Below are 22798 nucleotides of genomic sequence, written 5' to 3' on the forward strand. Positions count from 1 at the left end.
TTAATTTCCTAACACTTGAAACACGGTCACTGTCATCATAGTGATTGGTATTATTGTTGTGTTTGATGTTTCCCTTCTCTTCCTGCCCAGGGTTCTTGGACACAAAACAGTGTTCTTGGCTTAAGTGATGAGTATTCTTCGTATCTTTTCCGATTTGAACTATTTTGTTTTTATTTTGTCTCCTTCTTTGACATTTACTTAGAAATTAATTTGAGGCTTTCTGACTAGAGCACAGAGACATTACTTTATTAGACGAAACAGAGGAACTTGAACAGAAAACTAGACCAGGGTGTGGGCACAGCAGTGAGCCGATGAGAGCAGCCGTGGTGATAGTCAGTCTGCAGTGGTGAGAGACCATGCTGCTTAAGGAGAAATATTCCAGGTATGGTGTCCCATACCTGTAGTCCCAGTACTTAGGAGGCAGGTGGGTCTTTGTGTATTAGAGGCTAGCTTGGCCTACATAGTGAGTTCAAGGCCAGCGAGGGCTACGTGGTAAGACCCTGTCTCAAGCACAGGCTCGCCCATGTGCCTCTCCCGCACCCCCAGAGTTAGGAAAAAAAACGCTCTTAAAAAAAAGATTAGCTGTCCATATGTCTGTCATAGAAGAACAGGTAGGTATCTGAGCGTAAGACAGTAGTAGCGTGGTATTGTTTTGTAACCTTTCCTTTGAGTTCCTGTTTTTTGGGATAAAGAACTGTGTGTATAACCCCCTTGAATGTCAGTCGGCCGTGTAAGTATCCAACGAGTCCCTGTTGTGTAGCAGAGGAGATGGCTACTTTCCTGCCCTGGGTGCTTCTGTGATGAAAAAAAATTGTACATAAAAATGACTGACTTTGTGGGAGGAAATGAATGGTACTGTTGGGGACACATGGCTGTTTGGTACAGGGCCATGGTTGCTCAGCTTTGCCCTGTCCAGTCCATGGTTCCAGTTTGTAGCTACTTTAGTCAGGAGTCCTGCTCTCTCCTTTGTGTGGACGTGTCTTTGATGTTCAGTTCGTCAGACCCAAACTTCAGGAAATCTGAAAGTAGAAATGTGTGGAATGGGTAGCAGCACAGCCTCTGCTTGTTGTTTAAAGTTCCCGAGTGTTAAATGTGTTGAAAACCAAAAGGCCCGCCTACCCGCCCACCGCAGAGGCCTGCTAAGGAGGAGAGGCTCCGTGTTGCATGTTAAGTGACATGAATCAGTTTGGGTAGCAGCTGCTTCCCGGAGGACCTGGGTGCTGTGCTGCCCCGGTAAAAACTCTCACCTCTTGAACTAGCAGCCGAGGTGGGGGGCGGGAAATTCCTTGCAGAAACAATGTCTTCTACAGGCTGAGAAACTCTTGTTCCCAGTCCTTGGACCCAGATGTTTCTCATTGTAGATCTCCAGATTTGGGACTGTTGGCATATAATTCAGGGGCTTGTCATTCCTAATGTGAAGAGGTGAAGTCTTGAACACTTCCAAGTGTGCATTTAGAAAGATTTTCAACGTTAGATTTTTGTGTTAGGAATGGTCAACTCCCCCCTCATTGAACTATTTTGTTCACCCCCCCACCCCCGTTTTTTGAGAGAGTCCTTCTACGTAGCTCTAGTTGTCCTGGAGTATAGACCAGGCTGGCCTCAAACTCACAAAGATCCATGTGTCTCTGCCTCTTGAGTGCTGGAATCAAAGGTGTGCGCCACCACACCTGGCCACTTATTTTTAAATCTTACTTTTTTTTATTTATTTGCATTAAAAATTTAAAAAATTTTAAAAATGTATATGAGAGTCTTCCCTGCATGTATGTATGTTACTGGGTGTGTCCTATGCCCGTGGATACAAAGAGGACACTGGTTCTCCGGGGATTGGAGTTAAGGAGGGTTGTAGGCCACCATGTGGGTGCTGGGAATCCAACCTTGGTTCTTTCCAAGAGCAGCCAGTTCTCTTAACTGCTGAGTAATCTCTCTAGCCTCTTATTTGGTTTTAAAATAAGTATAATTTGTGAATTGAATAGGGAGTAATAATTGAAAATACTTTTTAAAAAATATGGGTACTTTATAGTAAATGGTTAGGCAAATGAAAATTGTTTCAACAGCACATAATGATTGCCAGCTTGTTTTATTTTGGTATTTAACATGATTAGCTATGTAGAAGTCTTGATAGAAATTATTTCCACACCCCTGTCCCCAAACCCAGAAGGGCTGATGTGTATTCTTTATTTAAAGAAATCTTACAGTGTAAAATTCAGTATAAATGCTTATTTTATCAGCTTTCCTTTCTGTGGGAACTTGTTCTTAGTGGCCTATAAGTAAAAAGAAAAATCAAAACTATTGCAAATTTCTTGTTTTCCAGGCTGAACTCACAGGAATCAAATGGCGTAGGTACAATTTTGGAGGGCACGGGGACTGTGGACCCATAATTTCAGCCCCAGCCCAAGATGATCCAATCCTGTTAAGTTTCATCCGATGTCTGCAAGCCAACCTGCTATGTGTGTGGCGTCGTGACGTCAAGCCAGATTGCAAAGAGCTCTGGATATTCTGGTGGGGAGATGAGCCCAACCTAGTGGGAGTAATACATCATGAACTGCAGGGTAAGGATTTTGTTTTTCCTTAACAATTATTTGCATCATATGTTTTTGAACAATGGTAAATTTTGAAAAGGTTTAAGAGTTGCTTAAAACAGATCCTAAGTATTCAGTAAACAGGACTTTTGCCAAGAGTCACTTTTCTTTCTCCCTGCATCTGTCCCTACGTTTCCGTTCCCCTAAAGTCTCTTGTTCTTCCCCAGGTCATGCTGACAATTAGAATCTTGTCAGATCACTTTAAAATTATTTTATTATTGTTTAAAGACTGGAAGTCACCATGTGGCCTTACACTTGAGCACTTCTTCTGGTTCATCTTCTTGCATGCTGGGATACAGGTGTTTGTCACCTTGTCCTTCTGGCCTCTGAGATTGCTACTGTTAAAGCATTGTGTACACAGCCTGCTGTGTTGGGGTGGAGACAGCCTATGGCCACTGTATCTAAATAATAGTGAATTGTGAGTAATTAGGACAACAGCTATATGAACAGAACTTTTTCCCCGTGCACTTTGCCAGCTGAGCTCTTGGTTGGCCAATTGAAAACAGAACCTTCATTGGACAAATCACTAATTGACCTCCAGTCATGTTTTAGAGAAAGGTAGTTTTCTATAAAGTGTCTCAGACTATTTTCCTCAAGTCATTTTTCATGGATTCCAGAAATGCTAATTTTTAACTTACTAATTTTTGACTTCAGTTTGCATCTGACACCTGGTAACTTTGAATTAATACAAGATATTTGTTAGTCTAAACTACTTTTTATATTTACCATACATTTACAGTAGCAGAAAACATTGTCAGTAGCTTCTGAGTTCTGACAGACATCTTCACTCTAGCCAACAGTTTCTGGTTTATACCCAACAGAATTTCCTACATCACGGGAGATTCCGGCTTTTGTTTTGTTTTGAGCCAGGCCTTTGGTGCTGCTCGAGCTGCCCTTGGGCCCCCGAGTGCTGTGGTACTGACTGCTCACCACGCATGGCTAGCCCCCATGGCAGTGAAGAGTGCTGGCCCTCCTGACCTGCGCTCCTGCAGGCCTTGTAACCTAACTACTCTCTAGTTAATTTGTGGGTGAAAAACTGCAGGCATTGATGAGATATTTTGTTAGTTTATGTTTTTATTATTTATTACAGGAAGACATAAAACAAACTTGAATGTATTCTTGTGGGTCTGTTTTTAAGGTTCCAAATTTGCCTAAAGGATTTCCTGCCAAATTCTTTTGAAACTTGTTGGCAGCCTTGTTTTTTTTGTTGGTGGCGTCTCCTGCCACAGCAGCTAGGGGGCAGTACAGCACAGTGGACTAATTGAGCTAGCTCCAGGGCTGCAAGCCTCCTGCTGCTAGGGTGTCTGTTCTGTGAACAGACTCTAGGTGAGACTGCTTACTAGTGGGCTCCACAAGCAGAACCACAGAGTTTACATTCATCTCAGAACCTGGCGTCTCAGCACCTGTCGTAATCAATACATGATGGAGGTGAAGTTAGATATTACACCACCTCTGTCTTGGTTCTTCAAGTCTCTAAGAGAGCTTCTAGGTGATCCTTATTACTTTGTGTTTGTTTGAATATCAAAATATTGCATTAGTTTAAATTTTTATGGGTGGTTGAATATAGTTTTTTCTTTAATTTTTCTTAGTTTTTAATTTTTAAAAATATTTTAAAGCAACATTGATTGATTGCTAGGTCTATTGATCTATTGTGAGTGGACATGTGCACCGGGGCATAGTTGTGGAGCTCAGAGGACAACTTTTGGGAGCTCACTCTGTCTGTCTGTCTGTCTGTCTGTCCTTCCACCATGAGTGCCCTAAAGCTTCAACTCAGGTAGCTTCGCTTAGTGGCAAGTACCTCTAACTGCCCAGTCATCTCCCACCTCCTCCTTTATTTTTGGTGAATATTCTGGATTTTCATCTTTTGTTCCTCCTTATGGACCGATCTCTTGATTCATTTTACAACAATTTGGAAAGCAAACCGACCTAATCATGGAGTTGTTTGTTCCTGACAGCAGAGTGAGTGTTGTTCTTGGAGATGACTTGGCTAGCCGCTGAGCTGAAAGGTGGGCTGTTCACCTTCCCTAGGCTGCTTCACATCTCACATGTAGTTCATTGCTTCGAGATATATATATATATATATATATAAGAATTAAGCAAAGATTGACTTATTTCTAAATAGGTTTTTTTTTTATTATTTTTTTTAAACCGTAAAAACACTACCCCCCCCCCCACCCCCATCAAGGTCTCACTTTGTAGCTCTGGCTGACTTGGAAGTAGTTATGTAGACCAGGCTGGCCCCAAACTCAGAGATCTGCCTTCCTTTACCTCCCAAGTGTTGGGATTCAAAGTGTGCACCACCAGTGCCTGTGAAAGCACTGCCCTTAAACCAGACCGTCAGGACAAACGGAATGAGCACATGGAAGGACAGATGAGCAGCTGGAGGAGTTGTCGTTCGCGTGTGCACAGGAGGTGGCTGTGCTCAGCACCCTCGTCCTTCCCTTCTCGATGGGTTGCTTCCTTCCCCAGGGGAATGGCAGCTTGTTTTTACACTCTTTCCTTTGGAAAACTGGGAAGAGTGTTCCCGTGCTGAGCAGCTGTGACGTCCTTGAGTGTCCCCGTCGTTCAGTGTGCTGAATGTTGGGAACGTTATTAGAGCCAGTCACACAAATTGTCCACTTTTGCATGTGTAAGTAGCCGAAAGAGTTCTGTTCGTGCCTCATGTATTGGGAAATATTTGAAACTCAATTAGAAAAGTGAGTGACTAATGGCAGTGAAGGTGGCATGTAGAGTGGTCGGGAAAGCAAGCAGCAGAGGGTTGGGAGTATTAAACACTTCCTTTTCCGGGGTATGTAAGAGTTACTTTATTTTAGGTAAAATAAGCTTTAGCAGAGTCCTGCTAGCAGATGTGAATCTTCGGCACAGGGTAGCGCTGTTGTGACTTCCCAGGGATATTGAAGCACTGTTGTGCTTTTTGGTTATGTTTCAGTTTTCCTGTCATAGTGTTATACTTTACAGCATCCTGCGGACAGACACAGCAAGTACCACGCTGCCTGCCTTGGTGCACATGTGTCTGTCTGCATTAGTAAAGGAGCCTCACAGAGTGAGAGGACGTCTCTAGGACACAGGTGGAATTTGTACCATTGCACTTAGAATGCCTGCAGTATCTGGAGCGAGCGGTGTGAGGGAAGATGAGGAGGATACACTCAGATCAGAGCCGTGGGGGCGTCGTGCGGCCCTGGATTGCTTGGCTTCCAGTGCCTGTGTAGTCACTTAACAGCTGGGAGTCTTTGGTCAGTTTATTTAACTGATCATTGTCTTAGTTCCCTCCCTGTCAATTGGATTATGAGGCTAAAGTTAATAAAGCCCTGAGCTAGCACACACAGCAGTTAATCTATAGCCGTGGCTGTTGGCTGTTGCTACTGTGCTGACAACTGCGAGCTCATAGAGGAGAATTATGTTTTGGCATTTTCTAAATAATTGATTCTGTTCTGTGTAGCAGTTAGTGCTTGCTACTGCCAAATATTAAAGTCTGCTTTCAAGTTGACAAAATTATATTTTCTAATTTTAATGTTTGGGTGGGGAAGTAGGGAATAACAAAAACATCACAGTAGCAAAGATAATATGCTCATAGGAAGTTTACTGGATTTTCCACAAATGTTTCTATTTGTGTATGGATGTGCATCGTCGGGGGCTTGCATGTGCCACTGTGGACATGTAGACTCAGGACAACTTTTGGAAGTCCTCTCCTCCCACTGTGGGTTCTGAGGCTTGGATGCAGATCTTCAGGCTTGCATGCATGGCAAGTCCTTTCACCTGCTCAGTCATCCCGCTGGCCCCTTCTCCTCGTTTCCTACGAACCCCAGTTAGGGTGTGAAGAGGACACTGGTTTGATTGTTGTGCCCTCTAAGTAGAGTCGTGACTGCTGCCACGTGTCAGAGCGGTACCTACCGCATGTGCGCAGTCACCTCTTCTGGCTGTCTGAGTGCTCCTGCCTGAGTCCAGTTAGAGGAGTGGAGAGTTTAAAAGGCGTGTCAGAGTTGCACACCCTGGGCTGTGCTCAGAGCACTATTAAGAATACATGAGAGGGGGAGACCAGGATGGCCCTGGCCTCACAGGGATACCAAGAGCTGGGATTAAAGATAGCTGTCACTGTACCTGACTTAAAACATATTTTTACCGCTATTCTAATTTCCTATATTTTGTTCTGAATTAGTTTGCCAAAGCTATGAAGTAGTAATAATTGCATGATGACTCTCTGTGTAAACATACATGCTCACTTAAATATTTGACTTAATAAATAATACATCCTTAGCAGACTTGACATTTAAAGACTTTAATGAGTAGCAAATTCTTATTGTGAAATGATGGAAAGATATCGACTCAAATTCTTTCATATGAAGAATGGAAAGAGATTCAGTGAACTAGAATTATTAAGCTAAATGTGCTTGAAATTGAGAGAACAAGCTGAAATCTAACTTTTCTATTGTAAATAACATCAGCGTGTTACTGCAGGCAACTCACTGAAGCATGTAATTGGTTTTTTCTTTCTTTCTTTTTTTTTTTTTAAGAAAAATGAGACATTTATACTAAGATCATAGTAAGATAGAACCTTGTGAAGGGAAGGCTCATGTTTTGATGATATAAAAATTAAGCAGTTGGCAAAGTTATAAAGATTATTGCTTTAGGGAAAAGTCAATGTTTTGATTTGGGTGTTATTTTTGGTAAGCTGAGGTATCATGGTCTAATTTTTTTTGATTTTTGTTTTTTGTTTTTTTTGAGACAGGGTTTTTCTGTGTAGCTTTGCACCTTTCTTGGAACTCGCTCTGTAGCCTAGGCTGGCCTTGAACTCACAGAGATCCGCCTGCTTCTGCCTCCCGAGTGCTGGCATTAAAGGCATGTGCCACTACCGCCCAGCTCATGGTCTAATTTTTTTTTTGCACTGACATGAAAACCCTATTTATATACAGTGAACCCAAGTAAAAATCATTTAAAAATTATTTCTGTCATTTTTAATTATATGTGTGCTTGTCTCTTTATGTGGGTTTGTGCACATGAGTGCAGGTGCCTGAGGAGGCCTGAGGCCTTGGAGCTCTTAGAAAGAGTCCCAGGTATTTGTAGACTGCCTGATATGGACACTGGGGACCTTTGAAAGAGCAGCAGGCACTCTGAGCTGCTGAGCCACCTCTCCAGCTTGTCAAGTTTATTTTAATGAAGTGTTGTCTTCAGAACAGATTAGATGTCAATTGGCAATAGGTAAACTCTATTTCATGTATGAGTGTGAATGATTTTGGGGAGGACTGTGTTTGCCTGGCAGTTTTGAATATTACCATGTTTGACCCTCTCCCCTGCCCACTGGTTTCTGCCAAAACAACTGTTTTTTGTTCTTTCAAAAGCTTGTTTGTCCATAGCAAACTTTAAGATTTAGTTGGGGTTGTTGTACATTAAAAGGCCATAAAGATTACTTTGCCTAATAAAATTGTAGCTCTTATGTGGGGAGGCCAACTTAAGTATATGAATGTGGAAAATTGGGAAACTGTGTTACCAGAGCTAAAGGCCTAATTCAAGAAAGAATTGCTTATTTGATCATTGGATTTGAAAGGCGTTAGAGACACAGGTACATGTAGAGGACAAGCCTTGGCTTTATAAGCATGTCTTTGGCTGGCACAGTCAAATGATACTGTGTATGCTCTCACTGTTCCTTTTTATAGGAAAGGGCATACGTCCCTGACATAGAGTGGGGGTAAGGAAGGAGCTGGGGTCTTGTGGGTGGGTGAGCTCGGTCCCCACAGAAGATCCCTTGGTGCTGTCAGTGCCCATCTTTGTGGTAATGTAGCTGACCCGTTGGAAGATGGAAGTGTAGAGGAAATTTCTGGTGCTGTCACTCGTCTAATGGTACTGAAGCTTAACCCTGCAACACCCAGTTAGTCTAGAACAACCCCGGAACTAGTAAATACCATGTTAACAACAGGAATGGGGAAAAACCAAGTCATTTTGGGTCCATAAAAACTTGACATGACTGTGTGATAGGCATTGGTGTCTGCATGTGTAAATATCTTGTTGAAGGGCTAGGTGCTGCTGTGGTCATTAGAGGGCTGCCTTTCCACTTCATCTTCCCGTCTCTTCTCCTAGTGAACAACGGAGACCTGCAGCAAAGGTGTGGGTGAGGCAGGAGCTAGTGCTGAAGCTGCCTTCACTTGTTCCCTGGTCTCTGTGCTTAAAGGACAGATTGCTGACAAGGCGTGTGGATCTATCTCCATGCTGGACTTACTGTCACAATTGTTAGAAAAATATTTATAAGTCAGTTTCCATTGGATTTTGCCTTTATGCTTTTGCAGTTGAATGAGGACTGAATCCACTCATCTGTGAGTGTCATTAGCAGCTGCGGGTTTCACAGCTGGTCTCCAGTGTGGGGACTGTAGAGGACACACAGACAGGCTTCCTTGCAGTTGTAGCTGGTCTACAAGTCTGGCACTCGCTGTAGACTCAGGATGTTAGTTCAGCTGTGTTAAGCATTTTCTGACTGAGCTGGTGTCCTCGCGCTGCCTGAAGAGATTCAGGTATACCATTCTAGCTGGAGGTGAACAGCGATTTTCTTTAGAATTTCATCTGTAATACTTTTGAACAATTTCCCACAAGTTCTGGGTACATAACCTATTACCAACTCAGTGTTGGTGAGTGTGCTGTCTGTGTGGTTGGGTCTTGTTTTGACCCTGGCTCTTTCATTGTGATTTGGCAGTGGTTCAGGGAATGCGCATGATCCTCGTGAGGCCCAGCTCTGGCTGAACTGAAGGTCTTCTGCATTGCTCACATGGTGGTGCAGTTGGGCTCTGCTGTCACGGTAGTGGACCGGAGTGTGAGCTGGCTGCCAGGCTCTCGTGGTGGCAGAACACCTTGCGGCCTGGACTTCATCACACAGCAGAACTGGCTTGACTGAGAAGAGAGATACAAATGGGATAAGGAGTAGTATTTTTGTGTCGGAGCAGATTGTGTTCCACAGTGCTAAAGCGGAGAGCAGAGCACCGGCAGGCTGTCGTTAGCAGCCTCTTTGCCTTAAAATGAAAAGTACTTTCATTTGAAGAGTTTACTTTTACTCTGAGTTTCCTGGGGTTGGAATCAAGATGCCTTGCTGCCTCGACTATGAAAGGCTTACGTTTGGCAGGTTTACTTCCGGACACAGCAGTGTCCTGCTGGGACATATCTGGAGTGCCTACCTGAGGAAGTGAGGCGTGAAACTCGTAAAGGTGCCTCAGTCTCTTGGCTAAGATGACTTTCTCTTTCACAGTTGATCTTGACCTTGTTTGCTGTTCATAAGGAAGTATGTTATTCTCATGGTGATAGAGCTAGCCTAAAGGAGGCAAGTTCAGGGCTTCTCTGCTGAGTTTCAGGTACTGTGTTTTTTAGCTTATTTTAAAAAATAGCCTGGTAGATATTTACAATGAAAAGCATGTCTGCATGGCATCCTTGGACAAATTACTTACAATTCTTATTGTTGAGGGAGGAAGCAGCATTTGCCAACAATAGCCCATTTGGTGGAAATGTTTGTCATAGTGTTGGCTGGTTTCATGAAGAGCGGAACAAAGGAGGGCTGGGCACCTGCCCTGTTGCCTCAGGAAAGGCTTCATGACCTCAGCTCAGCTAGAGCCTGGGGTTCAAACACACCCCTGACGGGTAAAACATTCTGTTAGAAGACAAAGTTAAATGACTTAAATATGCCAGTGTGAGGGATTTGTACAGATCTATTTGTACGGAATCTGTTTGGTTCTCATTGTATTGGGGCTCTAGCTGGGATCCCCTGGTGTAGGTGCCCATTCTGTTTAACCACACCCACACTTAAAATTACAGTATTGATCTGTGAACGGATGCTTTAAGAGCATTCTTTGAGCTTTAGATAGACAATTTTACTGTTTAATAATCTTCCATATTGAAATTACCACTTTTATTTACTTATTGATGGATCTTATGTAGGGCTGTGCAGAATATAGAAATGAATCTGAAACATTTTTACCTCTCAGAAACTGAAAACTAGGAATTGTTAAATGCAGAAAGCAGTTTCTTAGAGGACCTTCCATGTGGAAGGAGGCAGAGCTGTGAGGAAGAGAGAGCCAGTGATCTGGCCCTTACTCGAGAGGCTTCTGTGGGAAAGCACCCATGTGAGCACCCGGAAGGTGTGCTGGGAAATGGGTTGGGAAGGCGTGTTGCCTCACAGGGACAGAGGGTAGCAGTGGTCTGTAGGTTAAGTAAGGGGCAGGCCTGGGTTTCGGGTAGAAGTACCTCATAGGCTTCAGCACCATAGGGGGAAGACGCCATCTCTGCCCTCCCCGGTTGTGACTGGGGCCAGCATGGAGCTGGCCCACACCAGGGGGCCGCAGGCACATTGGAAGCTGTCAGGATGACTCCTGTAGTACTGGGGACTAGTACGCCCTGTCCTGGACTGCACAGCAAGGCAGGAGACAGGATTCAAGGAGAAAGCATGGCTGTGTTTCAAATCATTCCCCCTCTGTCTGTTGTGTGTGTACATGTGTATACCGGTGCACATGCTCATGTGTGCTTCTGCATGTGGAGACCAGAGGTCAAGATCATGGTGCCGTCCTAAATTGCTTTCACCTTTTTTTTTTTTTTTTTTTTTTTTTTTTTTGAGACACTGTGTCTCACCGAACCAGGAGCCCACCTCTTCGGCTAAGCTGGCTGGTCAGTGAGCCCTGGGGATCTGTCTGCTGCTGGGCTCATAAGCAAAGCACTTTGCCACACCTAGAGTCTTACGTATGTGCTGGAGATCTGAACTCAAGCCTCATGTTTGTGCAGCAAGAAGTACTTTACTGACCAACCACCCCCCCCTCAGCCCCTCAAAGATTCCCTTGATTGTATATTGAAAAGACAGTTATGTAACTCTCCTTTTTTCATTAAGGAATAATTCTTCAAATTGTTACAAAGCAGTTTGAAGCCATTGTTACTGGGACTTGTGGGAGATGTCTGCTCTTGTGCCACTTGCCTCACAGTCCCTTCTGGCTTTAACCAGTCTACTTGAGCTGTGGATCCATATTTCACCTGGAGAGCTCAACTGTTGTGGAATAGAATATTTGTTTAAGTAAAGATGTGTTGCATTTGTTTGTGTTGCAGAATAATTGTTTAACGATGTAAAGACATGTTGCATTTGTTTAACTATGTAAAGATGTGTTGCATCTCTTTCACATTGCCTGTCTAAGGCACCTGGTTGGTCTAATGAAAAGCTGAATGGACAGTAGTTAGGCAGAGGAGGGATAGGCAGGGCTGGCAGGCAGAGAGAAAAAGGCCCTGGGTGGGGTGGGGGGGTGGAGTACAGCCAGCCAGGAGGAAGCAGGGAACCAGAAAGGACAATGCATAGATGAGGTAAAGCCTCATGGCAAGCACATAGATGAATAGAAATGGGTTAATTTAAGTTAAAAAATTGTGGTGGTATTGTGTTCCCCAAAATATTGTGCACCCTAATAAACTTATCTGGGGTCAGAGAACAGAAAAGCCACTAGATACTTAGGCTAGAAAATGGTGGCACACACACCTTTAATCCTAGCATTCCAGAGGCAGAAATCCCTCTGGATATCTGTGAGTTCAAGGCCACATTGGAAACGGCCAAGCATGGTGACTCACGCCTTTAATCCCAAGAAGTGAGCCTTTAATCCCAGGGAGTGATGGCAAAAACAGAAAGATATATAAAGCGTGGAGACCAGAAACTAGAAGCTTTTAGTTGATTAAGGTTTCAGGCTTTGGAGCAGCAGTTCAGCTGAGATTCATTCTGGATGAGAACTCAGAGGCTTCCAGTCTGAGAAAACAGGATTAGCTGAGGAACTGGCGAGATTCCTGTTACAAAAAATGTTAGGTAGAAACAATTCAGCAGGGTGGTGGTGCTGCATACCTTTAATCTCAGCACTCAGGAGGCAGAGACAGGCGGATCTCTGTGAGTTCGAGGCCAACCTGGTCTCCAAAGTGAGTTCCAGGAAAGGTACCAAAGCTACACAGAGGAACCCTGTCTTGAAAATCAAGAAAACAAAACAAAACAAACAAAACAAATCAAAAAAGAAAGAAAAAAAGATAAAAGCCTAAGCTAAGGCTGAGCATTCATAATTAATAAGTCTTGATGTCTTTATTTGTGAGTTGGTTGGTAGCCCAAAGAAAATTCCAACTACACCCAGCCTCTTGTAATTTTCTTTTTAAAATGTATAACTGGGCTCTACATTTTAGGTATTAAAATGGAAATTTAAAGTCTTATTTGAAGTTATTGAGTAAGTTTGCAGAAGTCATTGAGTGTTGAGAAAGCGGTCTCATAACATGTCTGGCTCTGGCTGTGTGAGGATGCTAGGACCTGAACGTTTTAGTGTGGGACTCACAGCTAGCTTCCTTACTGTCTTAATGGAGTGGGTCTGGGAAACTGTGGGTGTTGAGCAGGGGCTGAGTGCTGCGGGATCTCTAGGAGCAGACCTAAGGAGGCTGTCGGACCAGCAAGGATTGTGACTTCCACGCTCATGTTGTGTGCTTTATTTAACGAGTGGTTCTTCTCATACTTTGTATTTGTCCAAGAGCTTTTATGTGTGTTTACCATACCTCATTTTACAGTAAACTAGGAATAGATGATGGCTTGAAAAAGTCTGTGTTGAAAATTAGGAACTAGATACTCATCAGACATTTATGGTTAATGTCTCGTGTGCCAGGTATTTGGTTTCTACTTAGTTTTTCTGTCTCTTACTTGGACTGACTGACAGAAAAATAGTCAAGGTTCTACTGACTTGCCTTTACCTGTGGTGTTGAGGAAATAGTGTGTGGGATAGATTTTGTAGGTACAGAATGAGTGGTGGCTTTGCCCTAGTGAGACTGTCACCTCAGCCAGTTGAGCACCATGGGACTGCGAACAAGTCTCTGACTTACCTGCTAGTGCTGTCTATCTCGGTTGACAAGCTTTCTTTAAACAGCAGGGCACATTGTTTTTTTCCAGCTTCTAAGATGTTTTAAGTTTCAGTCCTTCATTCGTTCATAGTGTGTGTATTTGTGTGCACATATGCATGCGTGCACACCACAGTGTGTATGTGGAGATCAGGAGACACCTTTGGACTCTGCTCTCTCTGGCACTTGGGATGGCACTTGGCTGTCCACCTTTGCAGCAGGCACCGTTTCCTGCTGAGCCACTTTGCTGCTTTGTCGGCAGTTTAGTTCTCCATCATTGATGGCTTCCTGAGATGAGGAGACTCCTTTTCTCCCCTTGGGGACTCAAACCCAGGGCCTTGCTCCTGCAAGCAGGTGCTCACTACTGAGCCAGTTAGAAGCTTGAGGAGTGGGAATCCAGAAGAAGCTGGCTTTGTAATAGTGGTTTCCATCTAGAAGTCTGAGTGCGGGGTAATTGAGTTGGAAGAGGCAAATATTGACTGAGGGTCTCATTCCCATGATTAGGTCATGGCGGTGTCAGCTGATTCTGTGATTCTATGCTAGGTGTTGATGTGGAGAGTCAGTCCGTCTGTACGGTGCAGTGGAGCTGAGCTGCTCCGGTGGTCTGTGAAGGTGATGCTCAGACAGTGGGGCTGCTGCAGCACTCTAAATGTGGCGGCAGTCTGGCTTCAGTGCAGAGAACGGGTTCGAGTCCAGGCTTACACAGTCAGAGATGAACTGTCTCCAGAGGGGCTGCACTCCTGTAATTCCAGCATTGGTGGGAAGAGGCAGGAGAATTGCCATTAAGTTTGAGTTCCAGACCAGCCAGTGTTGCATATCAAGACCTGTCAAAACAAAACAAATCAAAACAAACTGGAAGAATTTCCCAGTTTCTTTACTTTTTCTCAGAGTCCAGCTATAACGCATTTTAAAACTGTGTTAAGCTTGAAGCTGCCTTCTTCCTCCTCCTCTTTTTTTTTTCTTTTCTTTTCTTTTTTAAGGTAGGGTTTCTCTGTAGGACTCTGGTTGTCCTGGAACTCGCTTTGTAGACCAGGCTGGCCTCAAACTCACTGAGATCCACCAGCTTCTGCCTCCCTAGTGCTGGGATTAAAGAAAATGCATTACCACTGCCTAGTGAAGCTGTTTTCTTAAGACCGCGTTTCTGGAAAATGCCGAGTTTTGAGCTGTGTTTTGAAACTTCAGCTGATAGTGCTACCTGGGAAGATTCTCATGCTGTTCATCCGTTCAGTCTGCATTTTGAATGAGAATTCCAGGCAAAGACACCAGAGGCATCATGAGGAGCCTGGAAGAGGCCAGCCAGTGCTGAGATCTGGCCCATATGCACAAATTTATTTATTTACTTATTATTTATTTACTTATTTATAAATAACTTTGCACAGAGGGCAAAGATAATATTGATTTGCCAAGTGGCTTGGATCCACAGGACTGTACTGTCTTGTTTTGAGCAGACAGATAACTAACCTTGTCTTTCATATATTTAGGAGGAGCGGACCAAAATTACCAATATGTTAAATACTGTATCTAAGGCGAATTTCATTTATGTAACTGGAGTAAAGCTAATAACTGTTAAGGAAGTTAAACTGGTTATCTTTTTTTTTAGTATTTTGGCTTTAAAACCAGTATTGCTTTAAATACAACTTGATCATGGAATACTTCTAAGATTCATTTAGCAAAGATGCTCAGATGAGCTACTAGAGTAGTGGTTCTCAACATGTGGATTGTGACCCCCTTTATGGTTGGGGGTCACCACAACACGAGGAACTGTATTAAAGGGTAGCAGCTTTAGGAAGGTTGAGAGTTGCTGTGTTAGAGGCTCAGAGCCAGCTCTGCTAGTCAGGTGGCTGTGGGATCTCTTAGCTGCAGGTCGGTAGGAAGTTGGAATTCAGTTCAGCCACTGGTCCGTGGAAGCTAGGCAGTGGGCTATGTTCAGGGAAAGACATGGCCACTGCCCACAGGAGCTAGAGGTGTAGGATTAATTCTGTGTCCTTTCTAAAAATGGAATGAATTTAGGGCATCTCTTCCTACGTAGTCATCAGGTGCGCGTGGGCTTCCGTGGCTTCTCATGACTCTTGTGTCCTCAAGAGTCATCTGCTGCGGGGATGCTGTGTGGGTGCTGGGTAGGGGTGCTACTGTGGAGGTGCTGCCATTCAGTGGTGCCATTCGCTGGTGATCTGCACGGGGAGTGAGGCTCGTAGAGGAGTTAGAGGAAAGCGCAGTGCAATGTGGGAAATTCTGTGAGAGGGAAGCCTTCCATGCCTGGTCACAGCTCTGCCTCCTACACGGCCTTGCTTATGCTCTCCCACCAGGGTGTGTTTGTGCAGTTGAAGATGCAGAGCTGACTTCTGCTGTTAAATGTCTGTACAGGAGAAAGATGAGCTAGATGTGAACTTTGGGGGAGGTGAGAGAATCATAGAGCTTTACTATTTTTATGCTTGGAATTCAAGGGGATAGCTAATTTGTAGACCCTCAACCAAGAACCCAATCCTTTGTCTCTTGTCTCTCCAGTCTTAAGCTCTCTGGTATTCCAGTGTGGAACCCCCAATTCACCACTTCTCAGCCGGGCTCTTGCTTCTCTGTTTCCACATAGCTCACCTTACCTTCTCTCACTTATTTATTCTTAATTTTTAAAAGATTTATTTTATCTGGATGATTGTATGTAGATTTTTTATGAACTTTAAAATGAAAGGCGGTCCAAAAATGTTGGTGGTACTCATGTGGGGCAGATTGATGGGTTTAAATTAAATAAGCAGCTGCTGTGTAGCTTGCCAGTCAGACAAGAGTGCACTCTGTGGGGACAGAGGTGACTGTGCTGGAGGGTTTTTCCTTCTTCGATAGACACCCTTGCCAGCCTTCAGCACTTGGATGAAGTGATCTTGAGATTGTCACTTACTTAATCCCCGAGTTGTTTGAAGGAGAGTCAAGAAAGGGAAAAGCAGTCAGAGAAGAAAGAGCACAGAAATTGCTGGTGCCCAGATTGGAGGACACTTTAAATAGTAGATATTTCATTTAAATTGAGGGTGGATATAAATAGGACAGTGAGTTGATCAGGTTTGGTTTATGTTTGAAAACATTTTCTCTGTCCTCACCTTTGAACTAGACATCCCGAAGGTTCAGTTTATTGTTTGATCTTTCCTTTCATAGTCTGAAGGAAGAGAGGAGATTTCTTGATAAGTGATTTGAGTTTCGTTAACTAGCTCTTGAATCTAATCATTGAGTTACTATTGCATGAGAAGCTCAGGGAAATGGCCTCAGAAAGCTCTCTCATTCCCTTCCCCACTCTGGGAGTTGATGGGGGAAGAAATCCACAGGACTTTGTTTTATTGGAGAGCAAGAAAGACTGCCGCAAGTCCAAACTAAAATGCTCCTAAGGCCGTGCACATTTGGAAGCAGTGAGTGTTACACTTCATTTATAAATGACTTTTCTCCCAGCACCAGATTTATTTTAGATGCTAATATTGGAACTGTAATTGACAATAGTAGTTGATTTTCTCCTTTTTAGAATAAAGGTCTCTGGTTGCTATAGCAACATCCCAGAAGATGTCTGTTGGGTCTAGTGGCAGTGTGTCAGGGGTTACCTGGTTGCTGAGAGAGACTGTGGTGGGTTTTGAGCTTCAGAGAAGAATTGGCAATGTGTGTTTCAGTTCTCTGTGGCCTTTCTCCTGAAGACTTGTCCATAAGAACTGTGCATATTTATGAATGACTTGAGGGACCCAGGAGGTGTTAAGCCTACTGTGTTGTAAAATTTGATTATTAGGACTGGACATACTTAATTTTGTTTCCCTCATAATAAAGTAAAGTTTTTTGGGGGGTAGGGGTAGGGAGAAGGGGTTATGTTCCATACAGATTAACTTTGAATACCATAGACTGGAAAATAATTTATTTAACTACCCCCATATGATTTTATTTGTGGAATAATTATAAATGTGTAGTTGTTTGGGCTTAAGAACAATCCTTCTAGAAAGGGCAGCTTGCAGGAGCTGTCAGCGTGCTCAGGGGAGAGGGTGGAGGACTGCCAGTTCTGATGCTCAGAACTTCTGATTTCATCCTTGGTTTCTCTTATCCAAATACAGTTGTGCTCCCAGTCATTTACAGAAATTAGCTTATTTATCATTACCAAGTAACTGCTTTAAATCCCCCAGGTTTCTAAAAGGATACTCTGTATATGCTGAGTTCTAGTGGCAGACACAGCATTGGTGACGTGTGCATTTGCCCTCAAGGCATTGTTAAAAATCTCCAGCAGGTACTTACTGAACTGCCCTTATGATCTCAGACTATCCCCAGGAAATGCTCCTTAGCACACCTAGCCAGAAACAAATTTTATTTTAATTTTTTTTGTTTGTAAGCATGTTTTGCCTGCATTAGTATCTGTTTGCCACATGTGTGTCTGGTGCCTGCAGAAGCCAGAAAATGGCATTAGATCTCTTGGAGCTAGAGTTACAGATGGTTGTGAGCCACCATATGGGGGTTGGAAATTGAACCCAGCTCCTCTGTAAGAGCATCAAGTGCTCTTAACTGTTGAGCTATCTCTCCAGCCCCCAGGAACACATTTTAAACTGAGCAATAAAATGTAAGGTAGGCAGTCATCGAGAAGGGAAGGTTTTAACACTAATTGTGGAACAGAAGCCATTTGGTACTTGAGACGAGTGGCTGCTTTTATCAAGTTAAACAAAGCCTTGGAATGTTTTCTCCATTCTGTTCTTTAATCACATTCATTGATCTTGGATTTCACTAAATTTGAGTCCCCAAGTTTGATTGCTTTTAAGTATAAATGAGGTTATCTCCCATGCTTTGGCAACTTAGAAGCTGGAAAACTGTGGTGTTGGAGGTGGACTTTAAGAAAGGTCCTCCATTCCAGTTCTCCGACTCCTGCTGCCCTAGGTGGACAGCCAGCATTTGCCCTCCCAAGGACTTTGTCAGCAAGGCTGCCTGCAGACTAGACCGTCCAGGCCATTCTGACTCCATAGTCTGTGTGGTATGGTGACCATATGCCACATGGCTATTCAAGTCGGTGTTCAGTGTAATTAAACATGTAGTCCAGACCCTGGCAAAGTCCAGATCCTCAGGTGTGACACATTTCAGTTGCTCAGAGGCCATATTTGGCTGATGGATATCCACCTGGACAGTGTAAATAAAACTATTTCTGTTGCTATAATGGTTGTGTTGGTGGTACTGGTCCAGATTGGGCTCCATCCTAAGGAAGAGGCACTAGAGGTGTCTTCTGAACAGGAGGTTTCTGCTAGGTGTGCTGGCCGGGAAGGTGTCTTCTGACTGGGGCTCATTAAAAGTGTCAGAGGTTTCTCCTCCTTCCTTTCTCTCCCTCCTTTCTGAGATGGTAGTACATGTACTTAAGATGGCAGAGAACTAATTTTTTAGTGATTTTTAAAGGCACTTCTTGGACTGCTCAGTGGGCAAACCACTTGGACATCCTGCCATTTCTAAATGGTGTGCCACCGCTCTTGGCTGGGTTAGGAAACTTTATTCTCATGAAACCACTTTACTGTGTACATTTCCCTAGACTCAGGCAGGGTTTGTGTGGCTTATTTTTGTACAGTTAGGCTTATGTGCCAAAGAAACTGCAGCAGATGAACTGGGCCAGCTTTCTTTTTTTTTTTTAATTTTTAAATATTTATTTTTCTATTATTAGCTTGATGCAGTATAAATTCTTATCTTAATAGTGAAATGTTTCATTGAAGCTTGCTCAGTAATTGAGTAAAACCAAAGCTTATTATAAGCCATAGTCATCCTAGGGTCCCCCCCCATATATATATATATATATATATATATATATATATAGCCTCCCTGGTTCTGTGGGTTGCAGTCTGATTGTTCTTGGCTTTATATCTAGAATCTACTGTAGAGCCAGTTTTCGATGTCTGTGTCCTTGGTAGACATGATGGTTCGTTTTAATTGTCAACCTGACAGATCTCAGTGAGGGATTGTCTAGGTTGGCTGGCTGTGGGGGATGGTTGAGGTAATGGAGGTGGGAAGACTGCCAGCTTGGGTGGCAGCATTCCTCTTCACTGGAGGGGATCCTGGATTGTGTAGGAGTGGAGAAAGCAGGCAGAGCACTAGCTGTCTGCTCCCCACTCTGTGGCTGCTGTTGGATGACTTAGCCACAAGCCCCTGCTACCTTGACTGCCCTGGGGTGATGGGCTGTATCCTGGAGTTGGGAGTCAGTCAACCCCCTTTCCTCGAGGTGGTTCTGACAATAACAGGAAAGGGAGCTAAGACAGCTGGTGTGTGTGTGCGGTGTGCTTGCACAGTTGCGTGTGCATGTACAACCCGAGCAATTTTTCTCAACATCACTGGGGCTACTTCTGAAGTTTGCCTCGGGGTTTTGTATTGGGGTAGTGTTTTAAAGAAATTTTTAGGACGGTGGTGTGTAGCTGATGAAATAGGGCCATCTGTTCAATATTAATGCTCACAGAGAATGGGGGGAGGTGAGTGGGCTCGGGTCATTTCCTCTCCAGTGTTCAGGAATGCGGACAGTGCCACGCTCGGGGCTCTGCTCTCCTTGAGTGTAGTAGGTAGAGAGCTGTCCAGCCTGTATCAGACCCTGAACTAGTTCTACGTAAACACTGTCTTCCTCTGAGCACGGCCAGAGGACGTGTGTGCTGTTGTGGTGATTGGAATCATTGTCAGATGCCATGCTTTGAAATATACTCTGTTGAATTGTTTCTGCTTCAGTTGGCTTAGTGGAGTTTGTGGCAATTGATTGCTTAAAACATTAGAAAAAGTTAGGAGGAAATGATTAACTTATTAGGAGTGTTTAGAAGAGTATTTCAGGAGAAAGCCCCATTTTGGTTAAACTGTGGTTAAATCCTATTAGAATTAAGACCCTAGCTCTGAGTAGGAAATATGGGCTCAGGCCGTGTGAAGTATCTGGGATGCTACTGCTTTGTGCCATCTGAGAAGGTTCATCTTGGGTCTGTCTTGGCCTCGGGGCTGTGTGAGAGGGCAGGTCTGGGCCCTACTAGCAATGTGAGACTCTCACCCCGTAGTTGGCAGAGAGCAGTGAGGCTGAGAGAGAAGAATACTTAGAAAGGAAAGATGAGCATGGCCGAGTGCATTGATTACGTGAACAGTGTTGCTCTTGTCAGTGTTCAGCAGAGTGTGGGATGGTCATGGTGAGCTGCATGGGCAGTAGAAAGGGCCAGGAGTGGTGGTGTTTCTTTAAAACAAAATGAAGACCCCAGCCCAAACCAAAGCCGTGAACGATAGCCTCCAGTTCCTTTTTTTCTCATAGTGTAATAATTTGAAGAGATTTCCTAATGTGATCATAGGTATCTCATTTCATTCAAAGTAGAATTTCTTAAAAGAAGCTGAACACAAGGCATACTGTACTGTATGTGTGTGGTTTCCTAGTGAAGCAAGCTCTTGTATATGCACTAAAAAATGGGGTCTACCAGGCTGGCAGTTTAACCCATGAGGCTGGAGTAGGTTCTCAGAGTCATTGAAAATTCATCGGCAGGTCCAGTAATTGACTAAGATGCACACTTGTGCGTCTTACCAGGAATACCCCTCCAGTCTGTACTCAGGGTGTGCTGCATGTGGCGGCTCTTGCTGTGGGAGCTTTAATGTGCCCAGTTTTTACTGTATTTTCAGTAGGTCACACTTGCAGTTTTTCTGATGCTTTATTCTTCATCTACAATATTTGAGTTAGTATTGTTTTCTCGTACCTATGATTAGAGGAGAATCTTGTTCCTGCAGTGACAGGTATCACATGAGTAATGCTTGAAGAAAGCTTTCCACAGAAGACGTGTCTGCCAGTCCTGTGGAGCAATAGCTGTTTCTGCAGATGACTGGGTTTCATATTTAAATATTGCCATGAACTCATGGATCCAAGCGCACCGTCTGCTGCAGTTGTTACCCTCCTTGGTATCGAAATGACCCATTTTTCTCTGCTGGAGGTGGACTTCCTTAGTAGTTGGTGCCACCCTTGATGAGCTCTTTTGTGTGATGGCATCTTTTAACTTTGGATGCTCCAGGTCTAGATTTGGCCATTTTGTCAAGGACTTTGAGAGCCTCTAGTTGGGGATCTAGGACCATGGTCTGGGTCTGGGGTGCTTTTGCTGTGCAGCCACTGTTTGCTAAGACTCCAGTAACCAGAGCTACGTGAGTTGTAGGACTAAAGATCCAGGGCCATGGTGTGGTGGCAGAACACTTGATCCCTCCCCTGAAGTAGTTCAGGACCCCAGGCTTTGACTTGGATGGCGTTGTTCTCATGCTGGTATCTCTGTTCATGCCAAGCAGCTGCTTCTCTTCAGAATTTCTTACTTGCTTAATCCCATAAGGTGCAGTGGAACACTCTTCACAAAGACTGGACCGATGGGCACCTGTCAGGGACGGATAATAGATGCAGAGAATTCTGTACTGATAGTAAAATGGCGGCCCCTCACGTTCTGTTTGAGTGCCGCTGAGGGAGAAGAGGCCAGACGAAAAGGAGTGAAAAGTGACCTGGAGGCTTCTATCCCTTTCAGTTCGCTTGTTTGTGTTTGTTTTTCCAGACAGGGCTTCTCTGTGTAGCCCTGGCTGTCCTGGAACTCGCTCTGTAGCCCAGGCTGGCCTCAGGCTCAGAGATCCACTTGCCTCTGCCTCCTGAGTGCTGGGACTAAAAGTGTTCACTACCATCGCCTGGCTCCCTTTGGTTTTTTGATACAGAGTCTCTTTTTATTGTTCTGGTTGTCCTTGAACTCCCTCTGTAGCCCAGGCTGGTCTCAATTTCACAGAGATCTGCCTGCCTCTGCCTCCCGAGTGCTGGGATTAAAGACATGTGCCACTATGCCTGGCTTGAAGACTTTTTCTAAAGAGTATATATTTAAAATTTTTACGCATTCTTATTTCATGTGTATGAGTGTTTTGCCTGCATGTATGTATGTGTACTATATTTGTGCCTGGTGCCCACAGAGGCTAGAGATGGACATAAGATTCCTCTATAACTGGAGTTACAGGCAGTTGTGAGCCTCTATGTGGGTGCTGGGATCCGAATCGAATCTGTGTCCTCTGCAAGAGCAGCCAGTACTCTTAACCTCTGAGCCAACTCTCCAGCTCCATTATGGCTGAGTAATCTTAATACTCAGGAGGCAGAGACAGGTGGGTCTCTGTGAGTTAGAGGCCAGCCCAGGATATGTTGTGAGACTTCCATCTAAAAATATATACATAAGCTGGGCAGTGGTGGCACGCGCCTTTAATCCTAGCACTCGGAGGCAGAGGTAGTCGGATCTCTGTGAGTTCGAGGCCAGCCTGGTCTACAGAGCGAGATCCAGGAAAGGCGCAAAGCTACACAGAGATACCCTGCCTCGAAAAACCAAATATATATACATATACATGAATATATATATATACATACATATATATATATATAT

At 44.0% G+C, this 22798-nt stretch overlaps 1 protein-coding gene across 5 annotated transcripts in view; it reads left to right on the forward strand.

Annotated features, from left to right (window-relative positions):
• Positions 1–22798, forward strand: part of Med13l (mediator complex subunit 13L) — a 232919-nt gene that overhangs the window by 36652 nt on the left and 173469 nt on the right. For 4 of the 5 annotated variants that reach the window (XM_028878799.2, XM_028878797.2, XM_028878798.2 and 1 more), the window contains exon 2: positions 2312–2549. In XM_028878799.2, the coding sequence (XP_028734632.1) occupies positions 2312–2549 (238 nt within the window). Of the gene's footprint in view, positions 1–2311; positions 2550–22798 lie in introns of those variants that run through there. The other variant, XM_028878801.2, reaches the window with a different exon arrangement.

The sequence above is a fragment of the Peromyscus leucopus genome, chromosome 23, assembly GCF_004664715.2.
Source record: "Peromyscus leucopus breed LL Stock chromosome 23, UCI_PerLeu_2.1, whole genome shotgun sequence".
NCBI classification, from domain to species: domain Eukaryota; kingdom Metazoa; phylum Chordata; class Mammalia; order Rodentia; family Cricetidae; genus Peromyscus; species Peromyscus leucopus.